This window comes from Molothrus aeneus, chromosome 1 (assembly GCF_037042795.1).
Source record: "Molothrus aeneus isolate 106 chromosome 1, BPBGC_Maene_1.0, whole genome shotgun sequence".
In the NCBI taxonomy this organism is placed as follows: Eukaryota; Metazoa; Chordata; class Aves; order Passeriformes; family Icteridae; genus Molothrus; species Molothrus aeneus.
Window position 1 is genome coordinate 1353596 of NC_089646.1, and position 19696 is coordinate 1373291.

General features: G+C 52.4%; 1 protein-coding gene across 1 annotated transcript in view; it reads right to left on the reverse strand.

Moving 5' to 3' along the window:
- PTH1R (parathyroid hormone 1 receptor) overlaps nt 1-19696 on the reverse strand; it is a 90342-nt gene that overhangs the window by 43770 nt on the left and 26876 nt on the right. The window contains exon 2 of the mRNA XM_066552971.1: nt 4839-4944. Coding sequence (XP_066409068.1) covers nt 4839-4944 — 106 coding nt within the window. The remainder of the gene's footprint in view (nt 1-4838; nt 4945-19696) is intronic.

Below are 19696 nucleotides of genomic sequence, written 5' to 3' on the forward strand. Positions count from 1 at the left end.
TCCATCCTAGACACTCTCCAGGTCCATAATTCCATCCTAGAAGCTCTCCCGCTCCACAGTTCCATCCTAGACACTTTCCTGGACCATAATTCCATCCTAGACACTCTCCCAATCCATAATTCCATCCTAGAAGCTCTCCTGGTCCACAGTTCCATCCTAGACACTCTCCTGGTCCATAATTCCATCCTAGACACTCTTCTGGTCCATAATTCAATCCTAGAAGCTCTCCTGGTCCATAATTCCATCCTAGAAGCTCTCCTGGACCATGCTGACCCCCCAGCTGGTGTCCACTGGGGCAGTGACAGCTTTTCCAAGCCAAAACTGTGCTGGGAATATGTTCACAAAGGATGGTTTGGGTTTTTTTGGTGGAATTTGGGCCACATCTGCAAGGACTGAGAACAGGAGCTGGGAGAAGATGGAAATAGCTGGAGAAATTATGGATTTATGGAGGGCTGGGGTGTTTAGGGCTTAAGCTGCCTCTGTCTCCCTTAATTTCTGAGGTGCCTGAGGCTTCTCCCAACCTCTGGAAGCTGCTGGCATCAGGGAATGGTGCTGGACACTCTGGAGAGGAAACCAGGAGCAGATTTTGGGGTTCCTCAAGGCCAGCGAGAGCCTGGAATCAGCTCTAGGTCCTTTAGGGACAGTGAAACCAAACTGGGATGCACAACCCAGGTAAATAGACCCAGATCCCCAACTAAAAATAACACCTTTCCTGGGAAAATAGGTTTATTTATTAAAAAAACAACCCAGTTTGGAGCTGCAACACCTCAGGCTCAGAGAAAGGGTTGGCCATGGCCTTTGCTAATGACAGGGTTGTGCAAAACTCCCTCTTCTTTCCCCACAAAATGTCCCATCTCCTTTTCCAAACCAGGGAAAGACAAGCTTTTAATTCATGGATTAAAAAAAAAAAAAAAAAAAAAAAAGTCAGGTCTGATGGCTCAGGGCTGGGAATTTCACTTCATCCCCTTCCAGGTTTAACTTTGGGGTGGCATCGGCTGCCCACCAGGGCTGGGATGGAATATTTGTGTCGGGAGAAGAGAAATTTTCGGGTTTCCTGTTCTTTCCCAAACCAAAGGCTTTCATCTGGAGACTAAATTTAAGGGAAAAAGGAGGGGGGGAGAGAAAAAAAGAGAAAAGGAGGAAACCAAATGCTTGTGGGGAAAGGGTTTTGGGGTTTTTTTTTTGGTTTCATATTTTGGGTCTCCAGCCCTCGGTGCCTCAGCCAAAGGTGGAGATGACGCACGAGTCCTGCCGAGGCTCTTTGGAAGCTCCTGCAGCAGCTCAGCCTCGGCTCCCCATGGCACAGATCCACGTGGGAGCCACAGGGATCGGGAGCCAGGGCTCAGAGACACCTGGGAGGTGGCCAGGGGCCAGAGGATCCCTGTGAGCCCTCCAGGAGGAGAGGAGCGACCTCATCCTCCCATAGAACAGAATTTTAACCTTTTTAGGGGCTGAAAAAAAAGGGGATTTGGAGTTTTTACACATTAAGAGTGGCTGAAGAAAGTCTGAAATTTTAGAGGGTTTAAATCTTTTTGTTCCCTAAGATTTTTCTTTGGAATATCAACCCTGCCAGCCAGGACATGTTCCTGCTTTTTGGAATGGGGTCAAAGAGTCTTTTCCTATGACCCCTGTGGTGAGGATCTTCCCAGGAGAGATCCCCCTCAAGTTGGGTCAGGAATTTTAAGTGGAAACTTTCTCCTTTCCCAAACATCCGACACTGCTGGGCTGTCAGCAGGGTTGGCCCTCGATTGGAGCTGCTCCAGGATGATCCCAGAGGGATTCTGGCTCTCCAGGGAGATCCCTTCCAGCAGAGCTGAACGTGGATCTTATCCCTGACCACAAAACACTCCCTAAGAAAGGCTGGAGAAATCCCATCCTTGGATAACTGTGGGATGTGTTTTCCTGAGGATCTCCCCAAAACTTCTGCCTCTTTATTGGCCTGTCCTTTTCCCTTTGGAACGACAAACCCAGCATGGATATGACCATAGATCAACTAGAAACCACATCCGGGATTTATTTTGCTCCAAGCCAACCCTACTTTTCCTCAGAAATTTTTCCTTGTAAATCCTTTCTGTGAATAGGAGCTGGAGCATAACGGTGAGGATTGTTGCCCTTCTCAGATTTTTCTTTGGGATCTGCAGTGAGGGAAGAGGTAACAGGATGAGATCCTCCCTCTGGATGAGGAGGGCGCAGGTCTGGATGTCCCAAAACAGACACCACATCCCAAACTCTGGATCATCCAAGGAGGAAAGCACTGGACCCAGCTGCTTTCCCTCTGTCCAAGGGCATCTGAAATCCCAAAATCTGCAGATGGCAGCTTCTCTGAAAAGTAGGAAGAACTTTTCCAAATTGGAAAGCTCTTTTTTGGGACCACAAGCTCCTTAAACCATCTCAGGGGCAGTCTGGCAAATCCCTGCCTTGTTTGGGAACTCCCAAAGGGAATTTCTGGGGTGCTAAATCCTAAAAAAACATTCCTTGCAAAAGGTTGAGTGGGAATTAATTCTGCCTTTGGAATAGTGCAGATTAATCGGATCTAATTCTCCTCTGCTAATGAGTGAAGCCTCCAAAGCCTTGAAATCCAGGTGATTCCTCCTCTTGGACTATTTGGGATTGGATTTGCTGTAAAGTATGGAGCAGGGGGTCTGAGGAGCTCAGGAGAGCTTTTTCCAGGGGCAGGGTTTGGTCCATGGGATTAAAGCACAGGATATTGGAAGTTTTCTGTCCCAGTCCCAGACCCAGGTCTCAAACCAGAACCAAAACCATGGGACCTCCAAATCCCTGGGTACAGAATTTTGCAGGGAACCTCTGACCAGGGGTGAGAATGATGAGGAGGACTCCACTGATATCAGAAGGCTAATTAATTACTTTATTATACTATATTATTCTATACTATATTACACTATGTTACATTACATCCAAACTGAATCTGCCAAGCACCCAACCCTGCTCACCCTGCACAGAACCTCGTGGCTGTCACCCTCAGTCCTGACACACACACACAGACCTGGCCCTGACAGGCCAAGGAACCAAAACACCCAAATCACTGCGGGTGAACAATCTCCGCATTGCAGTATGCTTTTGCAAAACACAGGCACAGAAAACGAGACAAGAATATTCTTGGGAAGAATTGTGCCTTGCTTTTCTCTGTGAAGAGAAATGTGGGGCTACGCACCTGGCCCTGACAGGCCAAGGAACCCAAACACCATCGCTGCGGGTGAACAATCTCCACATTGCATTCTGCTTTGGCACAAACGCAGCCACAGCAAACGAGATAAATGTTGTTTTTCCTTTCTCTGAGGTTCAGGGAATGGGAAACCCAGAAATATTCTTGGGAAGAATTGTGCCTTGCTTTTCCCTGCACCTGGGATCTGCTCCCTTTGCTCTGCCGTTTGGGAAAGAGCCCAAACTCCAGCTGTCAATCACATTCCCCATCCCGGCCCACAGGGAAGGGGGATCGATCCCAAATGCTGCCTCAGAAAAGCTGGAAAAGGAGCGCGGGAGCAGGACCAGGTGGGCAGAGACACCAGCAGGAAATGCCTTCGCACATGTGCTCATTAACGAGGTGTTAATTGGGCACGGGGTGAGGGGACAAAGGAGCAGCAGAGGATGTGGCTTGAGGTTTCCCGATGGAAAACAGGAGGCTGGGAATCAAAGGAAAGCTGGGATTTTATGGCCCTTGCTGGCATTTCCAAAGGCACCGGGAGGGCAGGTGGTGAAGCTGGATTTGGGGAGCTTTCCCACAGCATTCCCCGAGGGAAGGGAGAGCTGAGGTGCAGGGACATTGTGGCGTGTCCCATTTTCCCGGGAAATGGAGGGAAGTGGGACAGGACGCCCACCCCGGGGACTGAAGGGTCCCTCAGGAATTAACACTTGGGAATGTGAGGGAAGGAGCCAGCAGGGAGTGAGGGCTTTGCTCCCCACATCAGAGAGTTCTCTCCTTCCTCCTCCCCCTCAATCCCACAGCTGGGAGCGATTTTCCAGCCCAAAATAGAAAGGAAGTGGAAGGAAGAGGCTCAGCTGAGCTTGGGCCTTTCCGAGGAGAGAGAGAGAGTGGGGAAGGAGAAAGGTCTTAGAGCGATGTTTTGTTTTCCCTATCACTGGTTGCAAGGGATTTTTGGGATTTGGAATAATGACTTTGCTCTGGAACAAGTCCAGAGGAGGACCTGGAGCTGCTGCAGGGCTGGAGCCGGGCTGGGAGAGCCGGGAATGTTCCCCTGGAGAGGAGAAGGCTCCAGGGAGAGCTCAGAGCCCCTGGCAGGGCCTGGAGGGGCTCCAGGAGAGCTGGAGAGGGACTGGGGACAAGGCATGGAGGGACAGGACCCAGGGAATGGCTGCCAGTGCCAGAGGGCAGGGATGGATGGGAGATTGGGAATTGGGAATTCCTGGCTGGGATGGAATTGCCAGAGCAGCTGGGGCTGCCCCTGGATCCCTGGCAGTGCCCAAGGCCAGGCTGGAGCAGCCTGGGACAGTGGATACCCTGATGTCTAACCCTGGGACAGTGGGAGGTGTCCCTACCCATTCCAGAGGGGCGGAATGACATCTTTAAGGTTCCTCCCAACCCATTCTGGAATTGTGTGATCTCGGGAGCCCTGGTGGTTGGTGCTCTCTCCTGTGCACTGGGTATAACAACCAGGGCTATAATTCCACCAATTCTGCATCCTCCTGGACCCTTGGCCTTTGGAATTGTAGAGCAGAACAAGTCTGGGACAGCTTTGCTTTCCAAACCTCCTCCCCATGGACTATCCTGAAAAACCGATTTGCTGGGATGCTCCGAGTGCCTCCTTCCCTCCCTGCTCCCAGCACGTGGGGCTCCAGCCCTGGAATTTGGGAGCACTCACCGTGCACCTTGGGCACCTTGGCTTTCAGGTGGCGCTCGCACTTGGCCTTGGCCTTCAGCAGGAGGAAGATCTGCTCCTCCTTGGTGATGACATCGTCGGCATCCACCTGCAGGGAGGGCACAGAGAGAGGTCAAACTCCGGTTCCAAACCCTCCTCTGCATCCATAATTTCCTCAGCCTGGCCCTGAGAATCCCAGTTTGCCCTGCAGCTGTGTCCCAGGGAGCAGCTCCTCCATGGGATAACCATCCCTGGAGGCGGCAGAGGAAGCACAGGCTGGGGCTGATCCCATCGTGCACATTCGCACGTGGAAGCAGCAATTTTGGGATGGAGCATCCCAGACTTCAGGGATGAGGCTGCTCTCCAGGAGGAAAACATTCCTACTAAATAATTTCATGCCAAGGACCCCTCTCCTCTTAGGAATTACAACCTCCCGTGCTGCTTCCTCCTCTGCACGGAGATTTCCTCCACAGGCATCAGGCTCCATAAAATCCTGCCTGAATCCCAGAATGTGTGGAGGGATCTGTCCCAGGGAGAGCTGGGAGCTGACAGCATCTCCCCTCCCTGTGGTCCAGGAGACCTTGGAGCCCCTTCCAGAGCCTGGAGGGGCTCCAGGAGAGCTGGAGAGGGGCTGGGGACAAGGCATGGAGGGACAGGACCCAGGGAATGGCTCCCAGTGCCAGAGGGCAGGGATGGATGGGAGATTGGGAATTGGGAATTCCTGGCTGTGAGGGTGGGGAGGGGCTGGGATGGAATTCCCAGAGCAGCTGTGGCTGCCCCTGGATCCCTGGCAGTGCCCAAGGCCAGTTTGGAGCACACTGGGACAATGGGAGGTGTCCCTACCCATGGAATGGGATGGGATAATCCTTAAAATCCCTCCCAACCAACCCATTCCATGATTCCCTGCACTCCCCAAACCATCCCCATCCCAAATCCAGGTTTTTCCCTCCTTTCCAGTCCATTCCCTTTGCCAAGCCGGTAACAGGAACCAGCTGAGGGCCAATTAACTCCCGACACAAACTCCCTGCAAACGACATAACGAGGGTTAATGAATCCCAGCTCCCAAATAAACCAGGATTCCATTTCCCAGTGGGCTCCCAGGGGGAGGAACGGGGGCAGCGGACACGCAGCTGTGGAGTTAAATCTGATAAGGGGCCGGGAGTAAAACAGGAGTTGGGTTTTGGTGTCCTTGGAACAAATCCAGGCTGAAAACCCTTCCCAAGCGGGAGCCGCTTCCAAACCGCGTCCACGTTAATGGGAACGATTCCAGCCCTTCCCAGATGTTTGGCCTGTCCACATTTGAGGCACCATCCCTCATTTCAGCTTGGATTGGGAACAGAAAAGCTCGGGGTCAGCTCCCGCTGGCGCTCGGGGCTGTACAAAGCCGGAGCGATTCCGCCAGAGCTGGAGGAGTTAGGCTGGATTTAGAGGGATGGGACCTCAGGAATTCCAAGGGATCCATCCCAAGCACGCTCAGCCCTCAGCTGCTCTGGCTGTGCTTGGAGGGATGCACAGAAAACACATTTTTATTCCCAGAAATAAAAGGGGAAAATCTCCCAGGGCTGGGCCTAGAGCTGGGCAGAGACAGAGCTCCGAGCTCAGCTCGGGTTTAATTTCCTAAACCTCCCCTATCCTTAAAAAAATCCACCAAAACCAACCCCACATTCCCTCCTCTCCTCCCAAAAAATGGTTTAAATGATAATAAAAAAAAAAAAATCTATTTACGACCTGACTTTGTGGGTTTCCCCTTGGTCAGAGGGGTGGAAATGTGAACGTAAATATATTTATGGATTAAACCAGAGATTTTCACTGAATCTGGTGTTTGAAGACATCCGTTCTCAAAAGCATTTGGGAAAACTGTGGGATGGTGCTGGATAATTCCCACTAAACATCCAGGGAAAGCCAGGCTGGGAGCTGGGAGTTTGGAACTTGGCATTCCGTCTGTCCCAACCCCTCGTGGGGACATTTCAGTGCCTCCATGGGGCTGAAAGATCCCCAGGGACTGGGGATTATCCAACCCTGGAATCCTCAGATTTGGGATCAGTGGGCAGCAGGTGGGACAGCACAAACACCCAGAGCTCAAAAACCTGGAGAACCTTCGGATCTTCCAGCTGCTGGAGGAATTTCACCTCCCAAACTGCACATTCTCCTCATTTTCCTGGGATTTTCCCGCCCTGGATCTCCTGATTTTAAGACAAAATTAAATCCCAGCTGTCCAAGGTGAAAGGAATCCACGGGAATATTTTCCTTGTGATAAATTCCTGATCCAAGGCACGTTTGGCTCTGGCTGGGCAAAGCTTTCCCTTGGAAAAACAATCCCAACACATGATCCAAAAAAATGCTGGGGGACGGCCTTGCTTAAACCATTTGTGCCAATTTTTGGGAATCTGGAGATTCCCAGGCAGGAAAAGAAGTGGCTTCACTTCCAGGAGTGCCCAGGATTTGGGAATGGGTGGGAAGTGCTGGGAATGAAGCAGCCACTGCTTTGGAGAGGGTTTGGATCCCTTTGGATGGGAGAAAAACACGGATGGAGGTCCCAGGACGAGATGCCCGTAGGATCTGGAGAGAGGAGGGAAATGAATCCCTATTTTGCAGGATTTGAGATTCAGATGAAGAGAGCAAGGACTGAGAAATCCCAACATATCCCAGCCAGGATCAGACAAACGAGCAAAGCCCAAAATCCAGCAGGAGCTGGGAAAATCCGGAGCCTGGATGGAAATTCTGGGGGCTGGAATGTCCTAAACCGCCCCAAAGCTGGGAGGTGACAGCCCCTCGAGTGTCCCCTCTGTTCCTAAACTGCCACCTCCTGGCATTGGGCTAGCATGGAAAATTGGCCAAAAAAAGGGATATTTTCATCAATATCCACGGATTTCTTCTCTTTTTAAGGGCACCTGTGCCATGCTGAGAATCCCAAAATCCACATTAATATCCAGAATTTGCTCCGTTTATTCCACGAACTCCCTGCACATTCTGCACAGGACGATGAAAAAGGAGATAAACGGCACTGGGAATTTTTCATCCCAGTGAATTCCAGAGCCAAAACCTCCTCAAGATTCCCATATTCAAAAATTCCCTCCTCTTTTATCAAATACCCGCATGCCTTCACCTTTTTATCCCCCCAAAAATCTCTCATCCTGGTAAAAACCTTTATCCAACAGAAAGGAATAAATACAGGATATATTTCTCCCAATAATCCCTACCCTGATGAAAAACTGGGAATATCTAGGATGGGATTTACCAACCTGAGCTATTCCCTCAGAACTCCTCCTATGGTATATTCCTGCCCAGAGCAGCTGGAATTTATTCCATCCTCAAACCAGCCCCTGAAATAAATTGGATCAGCCTTTTTTGGGATTTCTTTTTCCCCCCACCCCATTTTTTTCCCATTAATTTGCCACTCAGGAGCACTGAGAAGATTTTTGAGGAGGGATTTTTGCTGATGGGAACTCGAGGAGCATCCAGGGGAAAGCATAAATTGTCCCAGACGGGTCCAGCTCCCAAATCCAGCTGTTTTGGAGGAAGAGGTCGAGGTTATCCTGTCCCTGCAGACTTAATCCCTTTAAAAGCTGCCAGCAAATCCCTTTAAATCAGCTTTCCCTAAATTTCCCCAGCAGAAATTCCTGCACTGAGTTCCTTGGCATTCAGTTTATCCAGGGAATAGTTTTATCCTGAGGGATGTTTTTCCCTTCGTTCCCAAAATCCCAGGAGCACCTGGAAGGGGTGGAGGCCCCTCCCTGGGCTTCCTGATTTTCCAATCAAATCCCACCTGCTCCTCTTGCTCAGCCATCCCCTTCTCTCTTCCCAGTGCTGGGTTTTGCTGGGAAAATGAAAGTTCCTCGTGGGGAAAAGATCTGGGAATGTTGATTTTCCCTCCTTGTCCGGAGAAAGCAGAAATGCCAAAGGGAAGAGGGACACAACAACTTTATCCCGAGGCTGTAAAATCCATTTGGATCCTTTTTTCCCCCCTCTCCTTGCCCCTCTGGAGCCTGTGGGGCAGGATGAGGATGTCCTCTGGAATTTCCATTCCCTGGCTGATGTCCCAGCCATGAAAGCAAACCCCAAATGTCCCTGGGGAGGTCCTGATCATCCTCATTTATGGGGCTCATTTTGGGGAATAACGGGGTCCTTTCTGTGCCACCTGCCTGGCTGCAGCTCAAAGAGCAGCTCCAGGCAAAGAGATTTGTTGGGATTGAGGGCAGGGAATGCTGGGATCTGCTGGGAGAGCACCAGGGAATTGCTGGGAAGGGGAAAGGGAGGGCAGGAGAAAGAAGGGAAAAGGGAAACCATTGCAGTTCTGGAATGGTTTGGGTTGGAATGTGTTGGAATTCAGGACATCCCTCTGGCTGTCCTGGACTGCCAGGGGGCTCAGAGACCCTGGCACACAGCCCAGGACGCCTGGGACTTTGATTGTGACCCATGGAAAAAACAATTACCGACCTTATACGAAGATTTACAAGCCATGAAAGTTTAATTAGAATGATAGTGAATTTATCACAGAGTGAAAAACAGATTTTTGGGGTTTTTAGAATGGGGGTTCAGGGGGCAAGATGGAGGAATCTGGGCGTGTCCAGCCTTTCTCCTTCTCCTTCTTGGCCTCCATCTCCTGCTGTGGTGGTGGCACTTTTGGGTTGGTTTAGAGTAGAAGCTCACTGTCTAACACAGGTGATGGGTATTGGGAAGGAACTGTAAATATTGCACAGGTAGTTTTTAGTATAAAAAGATAACACAGCCCTGGGGCAGGCAGAGTGCCTCTGTCTGTGCTGCTGAGCGGAGCTGGGCTGGACAGGAGAAAGAATTTTATAGATAAGGAACAATAAACAGCCTTGAGACCGAGAAATGCAGAGCTCTGACTCCTTCTCTGAGCACTGGGCTGGGAAAAGAGACTTTCCAACACATCTCGGGGTCACTGTGAGCAGCCAGAGCCCCGAGAGGAAGGGACCTTAAGGATCACCCCATTCCCTGGGCAGGGACATTTTCCACTATCCCAGGGTGCTCCAAGCCCCAGTGTCCAACCTGGCCTTGGGCACTTCCAGGGATTGGGAATCTCCGATTTGCAGTCAGCGTGTGCCACTTATCCAGGAGAACTGAGATCTGTGGTGCCTTTCCAGGAACAGGAATTTAGGGACAACCTTTGTCAGTCCCAAAGGATTTCCTCCTTTCCGCCCCTGGAGCAAAAGAGGTGGGACCTGAGAGACTGAGCTATGGAAAAATCAACTTCCAAGCAAGGAGAAAATTCCCATAATTTCCTCTCAGGCTGCCTGAGCAGAGATGTCCTTCCCAGAGGTCGGAGCATGGAGCTGGTACAGAGGGATCAGCAGGAGCTGGAATTCTATTCCTGGATCATCAACAACACCCATGGCATTCTGTGCTTCAGGAATGATTGATCCCAACCAAAATGTCTCAGATATTCCCAGGAATCCCGTCCTGGTCATCCTGGAGAAGTCCTCGTCCTCCTCAAGCCCAACTTTTCAAGCCAAAGGGGACCTGTGGAGGTGACTCCAAGGCTCCTGAAGAAGCAGAGCCAGGGTCTGGGATCACCTGTGGCCCCTCCCTGGTCCTGCACCTCCCTGCTCCAGGTAAAAACCTGGAATGTGCCTCAAGAGGCAAAACATCCTCAGGATTCACCCGGGAGTTCTGAGTGATCTTGTCTTACTGAACTCCAGACACTCAGATCCTGCACGCCTTGGTGACCCCAAGCTCCCTAAGGAATTCCATCTGGGAATGTGAAAAGCAGATCCTGCCTCAGTTTCCCCAGCAAAGCTTCTCCCCTTTCCCCGCCTTATCCCTTTGGACTATCCCAAAGTTTTTGGTCCTGTGCCTCAGGAGAAGGGGAGGAAAAGATGGATTTGGGAGGAATGGGCTGGAAACGCAGGAATTTATCTTCCCCTGGGATTGGGGGGAGCTCTGCCTGCACCAGGAATGGGAAAAGAGCTCCTGCTCCCAAATTCCAGCCCTCCCATGAGTGAATTATCCCAAGGTTTGACTGAAATCCCCATGCAGCTGCTCCAGCCCATGCTGGGATTGATTCCTTTTTTTCCCTTTTTTTTTCCCCATTTCCCTGGTTTTTCCTCCTTCCAAGACACCAACCCCTCACCTTCCAGCAGCCTTGACTGGGAATCAACACAGGATCACTCCGTGGCCTCGGGCAGCCCAGGGATTTTGGGAGAGAGGCAAAACCTTGGCATGACTTCCCTGCTGCAGCTTGCAAACCTGGGACAGCACAAATCCTTCAGGTCAGGATAACCTGCTCCTTTCCCTGGAGCATTTGTTCAGACATCCAGCTGCACCCTAATCCCAGCAATTCCCTTTTCCAGAGGCACAGACCTGCAGCAGCCCTCCCTTCTTCCCTTCCAATCCGGAGAAGTTAAGCTGGAAGCAAAACTCTCCCTTTGCCATCCTCGATGTCCCTCAAGGGGCTTGGGGGATGATCCCAAGATATTCCTGCTGGAATGGTCAACCCCACATCCCTCCCCGCTGCCCCAGCAGGGATTTGGGATTGACTCCTGCCAGGTCACGTCCGCGGGGAGAGGTGGGATCCGTGCCCTGGGAATGCTGTGCCAAGGCCATGGGGCAGCTCCGGGCCACGTTCCCGCTGCTCTGCTCGTGCCAGGAGCCACAGCCGGGAGCAGGGAAACCTCAGAGAGCTCCCGGTGCCAGCAGCCGCTCCCTCGGGATCATCATCAGCGTGGGCAGCACCACCAGGAACGAGGGCACGTCCCAGGGGACGCTTGGGACAGCAGGGACACGTTCCAGCGTGGATTGGGCAGGGAATTGTCCCTCGGGATGGGAGCTGCCGTGGTGGGGTGGGGCTGTGCCCGTCTATTTGCACCACTGAGCTCCTTATCCCGGAGATCCGGAGGTCAGGGCAGGAAAAGGAGGATTTCCAGAGAGGGAGGGGGCCCCTCCTGGCCTGGATGCCACCCCAGCAAGGCTGGTGACACAGAGGCTGCTCCCTCTCCCTGGCTGGGGCCGGAGCATCGCTGCAGCCACGGGAAGGATTCCGGGTCTGGATCTTATCCAGGGCAGGAATCCCGGGAATCACATTTGGGAGAGGGGCTGTGGGTTTGCATCAGGCAACGCAAACATCCAGCACCAGCATGGGATGGTTTGGGTTGGAAGGGACCTCAAGGATCATCCAGTGCCACCCCATTCCATGGGCAGGGACAATTCCCACTGTCCCAATGTCCCCAGTGTCCAACCTGACCTCGGACACTTCCTGTCTCTTCAGATTCCCCCTCTGACTCCAGCTCCTGGTTTCCATCCCTCTCTTGGAGTAACAAATTCCCCGGTCTGGTCAATCCCTGAAGGTTTCTTGTTTTTGCCTCCCTGTTGGATTTGCATGGAAAATCCCCCGGATGTGTCCCTGTGAGACGCGAGGCTGCAGGTGGTGGCGGCTTTGCTCTGTGACTCAGCAATCCCCTGATCCATCAGTGACCCAAATTCCAGGGGACACTGCTGGCCCAGACTGTCCATAAACACAGGGAAAACCAGGCTCAGACACATCTCCATGAAAAACATGGAATAAACGAGTGGGGTGAGGGAGATTATCAAAGGAAATAACATATCCTACTGCTTAATCATGGAATCAGGGAATGGTTTGGGTTGGAAAAGACCTTCGGGATGATCCCAGTCCACTCCTGTCATGGGCACCTTCCACTACCCCAGGCTGCACCAAGCCCCAGTGTCCAACCTTGGACACTCCCAGGGATCCAGGAGCAGCCACCGCTTCTCTGAGAATTCCATCCCGGCTCCTCACCACCCTCCCACCAGGAATTCCTTCCCAATATCCCATCTAATCCTTTCTCTATCCCCTCCACACTTGCCATCCCATTTGCAACTGTGTTTGGAACCCTATAAAATAGACCAGACAAGTCCACAGGGCCCAAAGCTTTTTTAAAAATCCCATTTTGGGAGGATCTGGCTGATCCATGCAGATCCCACTGGAACTGGGCACCTGAGGCTGTGTCCATCCCAGCCCCGATGTGCTCACAATATCTGGGATTTTTATTCCTGAGTTACGGCTGGGGAACCCCTCTGGCTGTGCAGCAGCATCCAGCCCCGTGGGCTGCCCCATTCCTCCATCCCCTCCACATTTGCCTTCCCATTTGCTGTTTGTAACCATATAAAACAGACAAGTCCATGTGGCCCAAAACCTTTTAAAAACCCCATTTTGGGAGGATCTGGCTGATCCATGCAGATCCCACTGGAACTGGGCACCTGGGGCTGTGTCCGTGCCAGCCCCGATGTGCTCACAATATCTGGGATTTATATTCCTGAGTTACGGCTGGGGAACCCCTCTGGCTGTGCAGCAGCATCCAGCCCCGTGGGCTGCCCCATTCCTCCATCCCAGATTATCCCTGGGCATGGCATAAACGCCATCCCTGCTCTCTGCTGGGCCGGGGCCACGCGCCGCCGGAGGCCGGAGCAGTTTGATCCCGAGTGAAATCCCGAGCGGATCCAGGCGGTGTTTGGTTTACTGGAGCCCGGCGGTGCCTGCAGTGCCAGGAGTGATTTATCTCCTCCTAACGCAGACACGTAAACAGGGCCATGAATCATTCCTTAAATCATTCCCTAAAAGTGCCTCTTTTCCCTGGGAGGCCGTAAAGGGAGCCTGGGATGAGCTCACAGGGAGCGGCTCCGCCACCCAAAGGGGCTCGAGCCTTCCTCCCGCTCTCCTGCACCCTCCTCTCCACGGGCCCTTCCCAGCACTGCTGCTCCCCATGCTAATCCCTGGCTTTGCCCTGTTAACTCGGGCTTTATAAAGTCAACAGCCCGGCTTAGGCAGGGACAGATGTTCCTGATAAGCCACAGCCTCCTTAAAAGTGTTGCAACCGAGTTTTCCTTCCAAGTGCTCCCTGCCGGAGCCAGAGCTTTGTGGTGGGGAATCATGGATCACCTGGCTGGGGCTGGGATTTATTTCCTGCTGCTGCTGCTTTCCCTAAAAAAGCCACTTATTAATCACCAGCTTCTCCTGCAAATGGTGGGGACCCCCCACTTGAGATTCCGTCACCTTTTCCAGGATGAAGGATGTGCTGATCCCTCCAGCACAGCCAAAATTCCCGGCTACCCGTGACCTTTTCAGCACGGACAGAGGCAGATCCTCATGATTTATGGGAAGGAAAAAAAATCCCAACAACCCCACACTAAAAATATCTCCCTGTGTTTCACTGTCCCAGCTGGAAGCTTTTCCAGAAATTCCCCTTGGATTTCCAAAACAAGGCCAGTGCCCATCCACAAGCCCGTAAAACAAGTAATGAGTTTTTGTCTGGATGAAAACAGACTTTTTTTGGGATGAGGTTGGTGCAGGGATTCCAACAAACAGTGCTCACATCCTGCTTTGGAGGCTCCACCTGGCTGTCAACAAGAACCAGAGGGGGAAAAAATTCCATTGGAATCACGGGGATGTCGGGGAGCTGTGAGAAGGTGAGATTGGAGCAGGACTCAAGGGATGCTCCATCCCTGGAAGCGTCCAAGGATGAGGCTTGGATCAGCTTGGGATAGTGGAAGGTTCCCTGCCCATGGGGTTGGAGATAGTGTTCAAGGTCCCTTCCGACTCAAACCAGTCTGGAATTCTGTGACTCTGGGACCAGGATCACATGGAAATACTGGGAAAGGAAACCTGAGCCGGGCAGGTGCCTCCTGCACTTTTCCACTGCAGGTAAACTGGGATTTTCCATCAGAAAACAAGAGAAGGAAAACTCTGGAAATCAGAGGCGAAAGGAATGAGTTTTTATGGCTCTGGAAATCTCCCAGTTCTGCCATCAGGGAATATTCTTAATTGTGACTATTCCTGATTGGGATTTTTGGACACAGCTGTAAAGATGCTGCCAGGAGCTCTGGGCGTGTGCTGGAAAAGGCCATTCCCTATTTTTTTTTCCTGGAACACAAGATGCATTTAAGCTGTCCCCACCAGCCTTAGACCTTGTTCTCCCTGGGTCTGGCTTAAGTTCTGATTCCCTGAGCTGAGCCTTCCCAGCCAGCCCCAGGTGCCCACCCCACAATTTTGGGGTCACCTTGTTCCCCTCCTTGCACTGCCCATCTGCAACATCCTGTGATCCCAGCTTTCCACCTCTGTCCGTGTTGTTTGGACTTTAGGCCGGGCTATCCCAGCTCTGGCGCCAAAGCTGGGGCCACCTGGTCCTGCTGGGCTTTCCTGGTCACTGCTGAGCTTGGTTCATCCCGCTTTTCTCAGACATCAGGGACACCCTGACATTGGGAATTCTCCCCAGGGTCGTCCCATCACTGGGGGGAGAATCCTTCTGGCCACTTCCCACTGCAGATCTGGGGATGTCCCTCAATCCATTGGTCATTCCCAAAAAATGGGTCATTCCCAAAAAGCTGAGCCTGATTTAGGCACTTCAGGCCTGGCTGAATTTGGACTGGCTGTCCCACATCAAGGAATCAATCAGGGAATGGTTTGGGACGGAAGGGAACTTAAGGATCACCCATTCCCATCCCATTCCATGGGCAGGGACACCTTCCACTATCCCAGGGTGATCCAAGCCTTGTCCAACCTGGCCTTGGACACTTCCAGGGATCCAGGGGCAGCCACAGCTTCTCTGGGAATTCCATCCCAGCTCCTCCCCACCCTCCCAGCCAGGAATTCCTTCCCAAATCCAATCTCAGTGCACCCTCCTTCACCTTAAAACCAAGGGAAAAAGGATATTTAAGCCTCACATTCCCAGGTCTGGTTTGGAGTCATCCAAACCCAAGCAAGCCTGGGGCTTGTAAAAACCCCACATCCATTGGCATCTTCCCTTTGTGCTCCTCATCCCAGAGCTCGGACCATGCAGGGCTATGTTTTTTTCCCAGCCCTCGGTGCTATTTTCCAATCCCTCTCACAGTGGGAATGGCGCAAATCCTCCCAGCATTCATCCCCAGCCCCTCCGAGACACGGCAAAAAGACCTGGAATTTCGGCCGGTGGAAATCGAGCCGCCCCGCTGACGTCAGCTGGGGAAGGATCCCTTACTGAGACCCCAGCCCTGAATCCCGCAGCCACAATCCGGGGTTTGTGTCCAGGAATATCCCGACGGGGCCGGCTCTCGGCACGTGCGGATATCGCGTTACTGGTGCCGCGGTTAGAAACGCTCGGAGCACCACCGGGAATTTCGGGGCACGCCCAGGCCTGTGACTTTGGGGTGATGAATTTACTCCTGTCTGGGCCTTAAATTTAGCACAGACTCCTCTCCATCTGAAAAAAAAAAAAAAAAAAAAAGATTGGATGCCTCCCGAAAAAGAGACGGGGAGCTCATCCGTGAGAAATGGGCTTTGTTCTGGAATAACGGCGGGAATTCCGTCTGGAGTTTTGTATCTAGGAATAGTTCACACCGGCAAATCTGTGAGTAAACAATGGATGCAGGGAATCCCAGTTTATCCCAGCCTGGACTCTGGATGCCGCGCTGGATAATAAAACCCAGGGCAGGTTTGAACTTTAGGCTCTCAAGGTCACCGACGGTTCCATTTCTCTCCCCTCACTCCTGGGGCATTTTCCAGACTCTGACCAGCTTCAAGAGCTCAGCTAAAAATCAGATTGATTCCAAGTTTTCCAATATATTCCAAGCTTTTGGAAAGTTAGAGTTGCAAGGGAAGATCATGGCGTGGTCAGGGTTGGAAGGGACCATGCAGATGATCCATGTCCAACCCCAGATGTGCGCGAACACAAAATGAAATAAATCAAATTTCTCTAGAGGGTTTAATTTAAAAACCTCCAAATTTAGATTGATTAAATCTCCTCAGGATTCTGGTTTTTATTCAGGAGTCAGAGGTTGGAAAATAAACACGGATGGAGGAAAGGGAGGGATGTTACACCACACATTTTTACGGCGGAATTTCTTCCATATCTCCTAAAATGAGGAGTTTGGCCCCTTTGGAGGCAGGAACGGGGTTGGAAAAGCCCAGCTGGGTCCAGCTGAGCCTGGGCCTTCTTTCCTTGGGAGAATTCCCACTGCTGTCCCCTGTCACCACCACGAGACGCTGGACCCTGCAGCGGTGGCCTCCCGACTCCCACAGCAGCTGTTCCCACGGGTGACGATTCCTGACTGGAAGCAACGAGCACGGAAAGAGGGATTGGGATGGAGAAGGGAAAATGTGGCCTCTGGCACCTGGGGCCGGTGACCCCGACACAAGGAGCTGCAAGGGGAAACCACCTCTGTTAGCACAGCCCCAGACAGCATCCAAAGGGCTTTAGTCCTGAGCCTGCCTCTAAGCCAGGCTTAGGGAAGCAGATGGAGGAGGGATGAAAGGAAGAGGCGGGAGGGGAGGGAGCTCAGGTTTCCTGGGACACAGGGCCTGGATCAGGGTCTTGGTGGGTTCACAGCACACCCGAGGGAAGCCCCTCCACCCCTTCGCCCATCCGGGCACAAACAGGATCCCTTCCAATGGGAATTCAGATGGAAATTCCAATGGATTAATTCCAGTTTGGGTGGAATTCCAATGGGAATTCAGATGGAAAACGGACTGCAGCATTCCCTCTAGGTAGGGATCAAAGAGCACTTTGCTTCCCCACACCAAATGTGATGGGATTCAATCCATGCTGATGGATTTGAGCTTCTCTTGGAGGTTCGCAGCCAGGAGATCACGGCTCCTCATGGCTTCAGCCCATCTTGGGGGAATTCCCGTGCCGAGAGGAATCCTGAGGCACTTGAGAAGAGTTTCTGGACATCTGGAAATGGCAGAAAAGTGATTCTGGGGTTCTGGGGGTGTGTGGGGAATTTTGGATCATGGCCTGCAGCACATCCACAGGAGGTGGAGACGTGTGCTGCAATGCCTTGAGGAACCAGGTGGGATTTCCTGGTTGGGAACACAATATTCTGGAGTAAATTGGGATTTGGGCTCTAATCCCAAGACATGGAGATCCAGGGGTTTGGTTTCCTTTCCGAAACGCCGCGGCCACAGCTCCGGCTGCTCTGATCTCACCTCACCTCCCACGGCACGGAATCGGGAGCTGAGTTTGCGGCAGCCCCTGCTCACCACGAAGGGCAGGGATGGGCTCTGTGGGATGAGTCAGCCCAGCCCGAGCCACGGCTCCTCTTGGAAAAGCCCACACTGGCTGCTGGGAAAAGCTGGATTTGAGCTGGACTTGAGAAGCTGTGGCTGTCTCATCCCTGGGATTGATCAAAGCCTGGCTGGATGGGGTTTGGAGCAGCCTGGGATGGTGGGAGGTGTCCCTGCCCTTGGAATGGGGTGGAATTCCTGAATAAAAACCAGAATCCAATCCAAAGTTGGCATTTTTAAACTTAATTCCCTAAAGAAATTTGATTTATTTCATTAGGGTCCCTTCCAACCCAAATCATTCTGGGATTCTACAAATCCTGATGGATTTCTCCCTAAGGGCAGGTGCGAACTTTCCTCTTCATCTTTCTGCTGGAATCTGGGGTCAAAATCCAGAATTTCTAGAAAAACATTGACAAAATCATCGCTGGCCAGTTCATCCTGGAATTCCTGCCTGGATTAGGGAGGAATCCTCAAGGACACTCTGGAGACATCCAGACATTTTGGGTTTGGCTTTTCTCGTGACAGGAATAAACCAAAACAGCCTTCCCAGCCTCCTTCATGTCACAAATAAATCCAACTGCTCCCTCTACACCTCTGCCAGGCCCAGATCCTGCTTTTCCACACCTTTTCCAGAAGTTTCTGAAGGAGAGGATTCCCAGTGCCATCCCCACGTGCCATTGGGAATGCCAGCCCTTCCCTTTCCCCCCATGGTGTCTCCTGGGGAGCTCCAAAGGTTCTGAGAACTTGGAATGTTGGACCTGGCAGGGATTTGGAGCTTGGAACAAGAGGATTGAGCTGCCCTGGTGGGATTTTATTCCAAAGGCTGCCTTTGGTTCCCCTGTGCCAGGACAGAACAGTGAGGGTCTTGCTGGATTCTGGGAATATTTCCTGTGGAGCTAGAGGAATTCCAGCCCAGAGCTGATCCCTGAGCTTTGAAGGGCAAGATCTCCTGGGGCTGCAGAGCCTCAGAGCTTTGCCCAAGGCTTGGGCAGCACAGGGGGCTCAGAGCTACCCTGGAGCAAAAATCCCAGGCTGAGACAATCTCTGAGTGGTTGTCTTGGGAAAGAGGGGGAACCGGCGTTTGGGAGCCACAATTCCATCCACAGACAGGGATCCCAGAGGCGACCATCCCAGAATTCCCAGAATTCCCAGAATGACCAGGTTGGGAGAGACCTTCAAGGTCATCGAGTCCAACCCAGCCCCAACAGCTCAACCAAACCCTGGCCCCCAGTGCCACATCCAGGCTTTGTTAAACACACCCAGGCATGGGGACTCCACCACCTCCCTGGGCAGCCATTCCAGAACTTTATCACTCTTTCTGTGAAAATCTTTTCCCTGCTATCCAACCTGTATTTCCCCTGGTGCAGCTCGAGGCTGTGTGCTCTGGTTGTGTCAGTGCTGCTGCAGAAAGAGCCCAGGGCCAGCTGAGCACAGGCACCTTTCAGGAGCTGCAGAGAGTGATGGGGGCAGCCCTGAGTCTCCTTTGCTCCAGGCTGAGCACCCCCAGCTCCCTCAGGGCTTCCTCACAGGGTTTGTGTTCCCAGCCCCTCTCCAGCCTCCTTGTCCCCTCTGGATGTGCTCAGTGTCCCCAGGTCCTTCCCAAGCTGAGGGGCCAGAGCTGGGCACAGCACTCCAGGTGTGACCCCAGCAGTGCCCAGGGCAGGGCCAGAGTGACCTCCCTGCTCCCATCCCATCCCATCCCAGAGCAGCCCCAGGCAGTGGAAGGGATTCTCCAGTCCCTGAGACACGGGAACGTCTCCATGGCTGGAGACAGGAAATAAGGTGGGAACAAAAATTTTGGTGGGAGAGGAGAGCAGGGATGAAGAAAACTGGGAGAAGGGAGCAGAGCCATAAAGCTGAGAAAGGG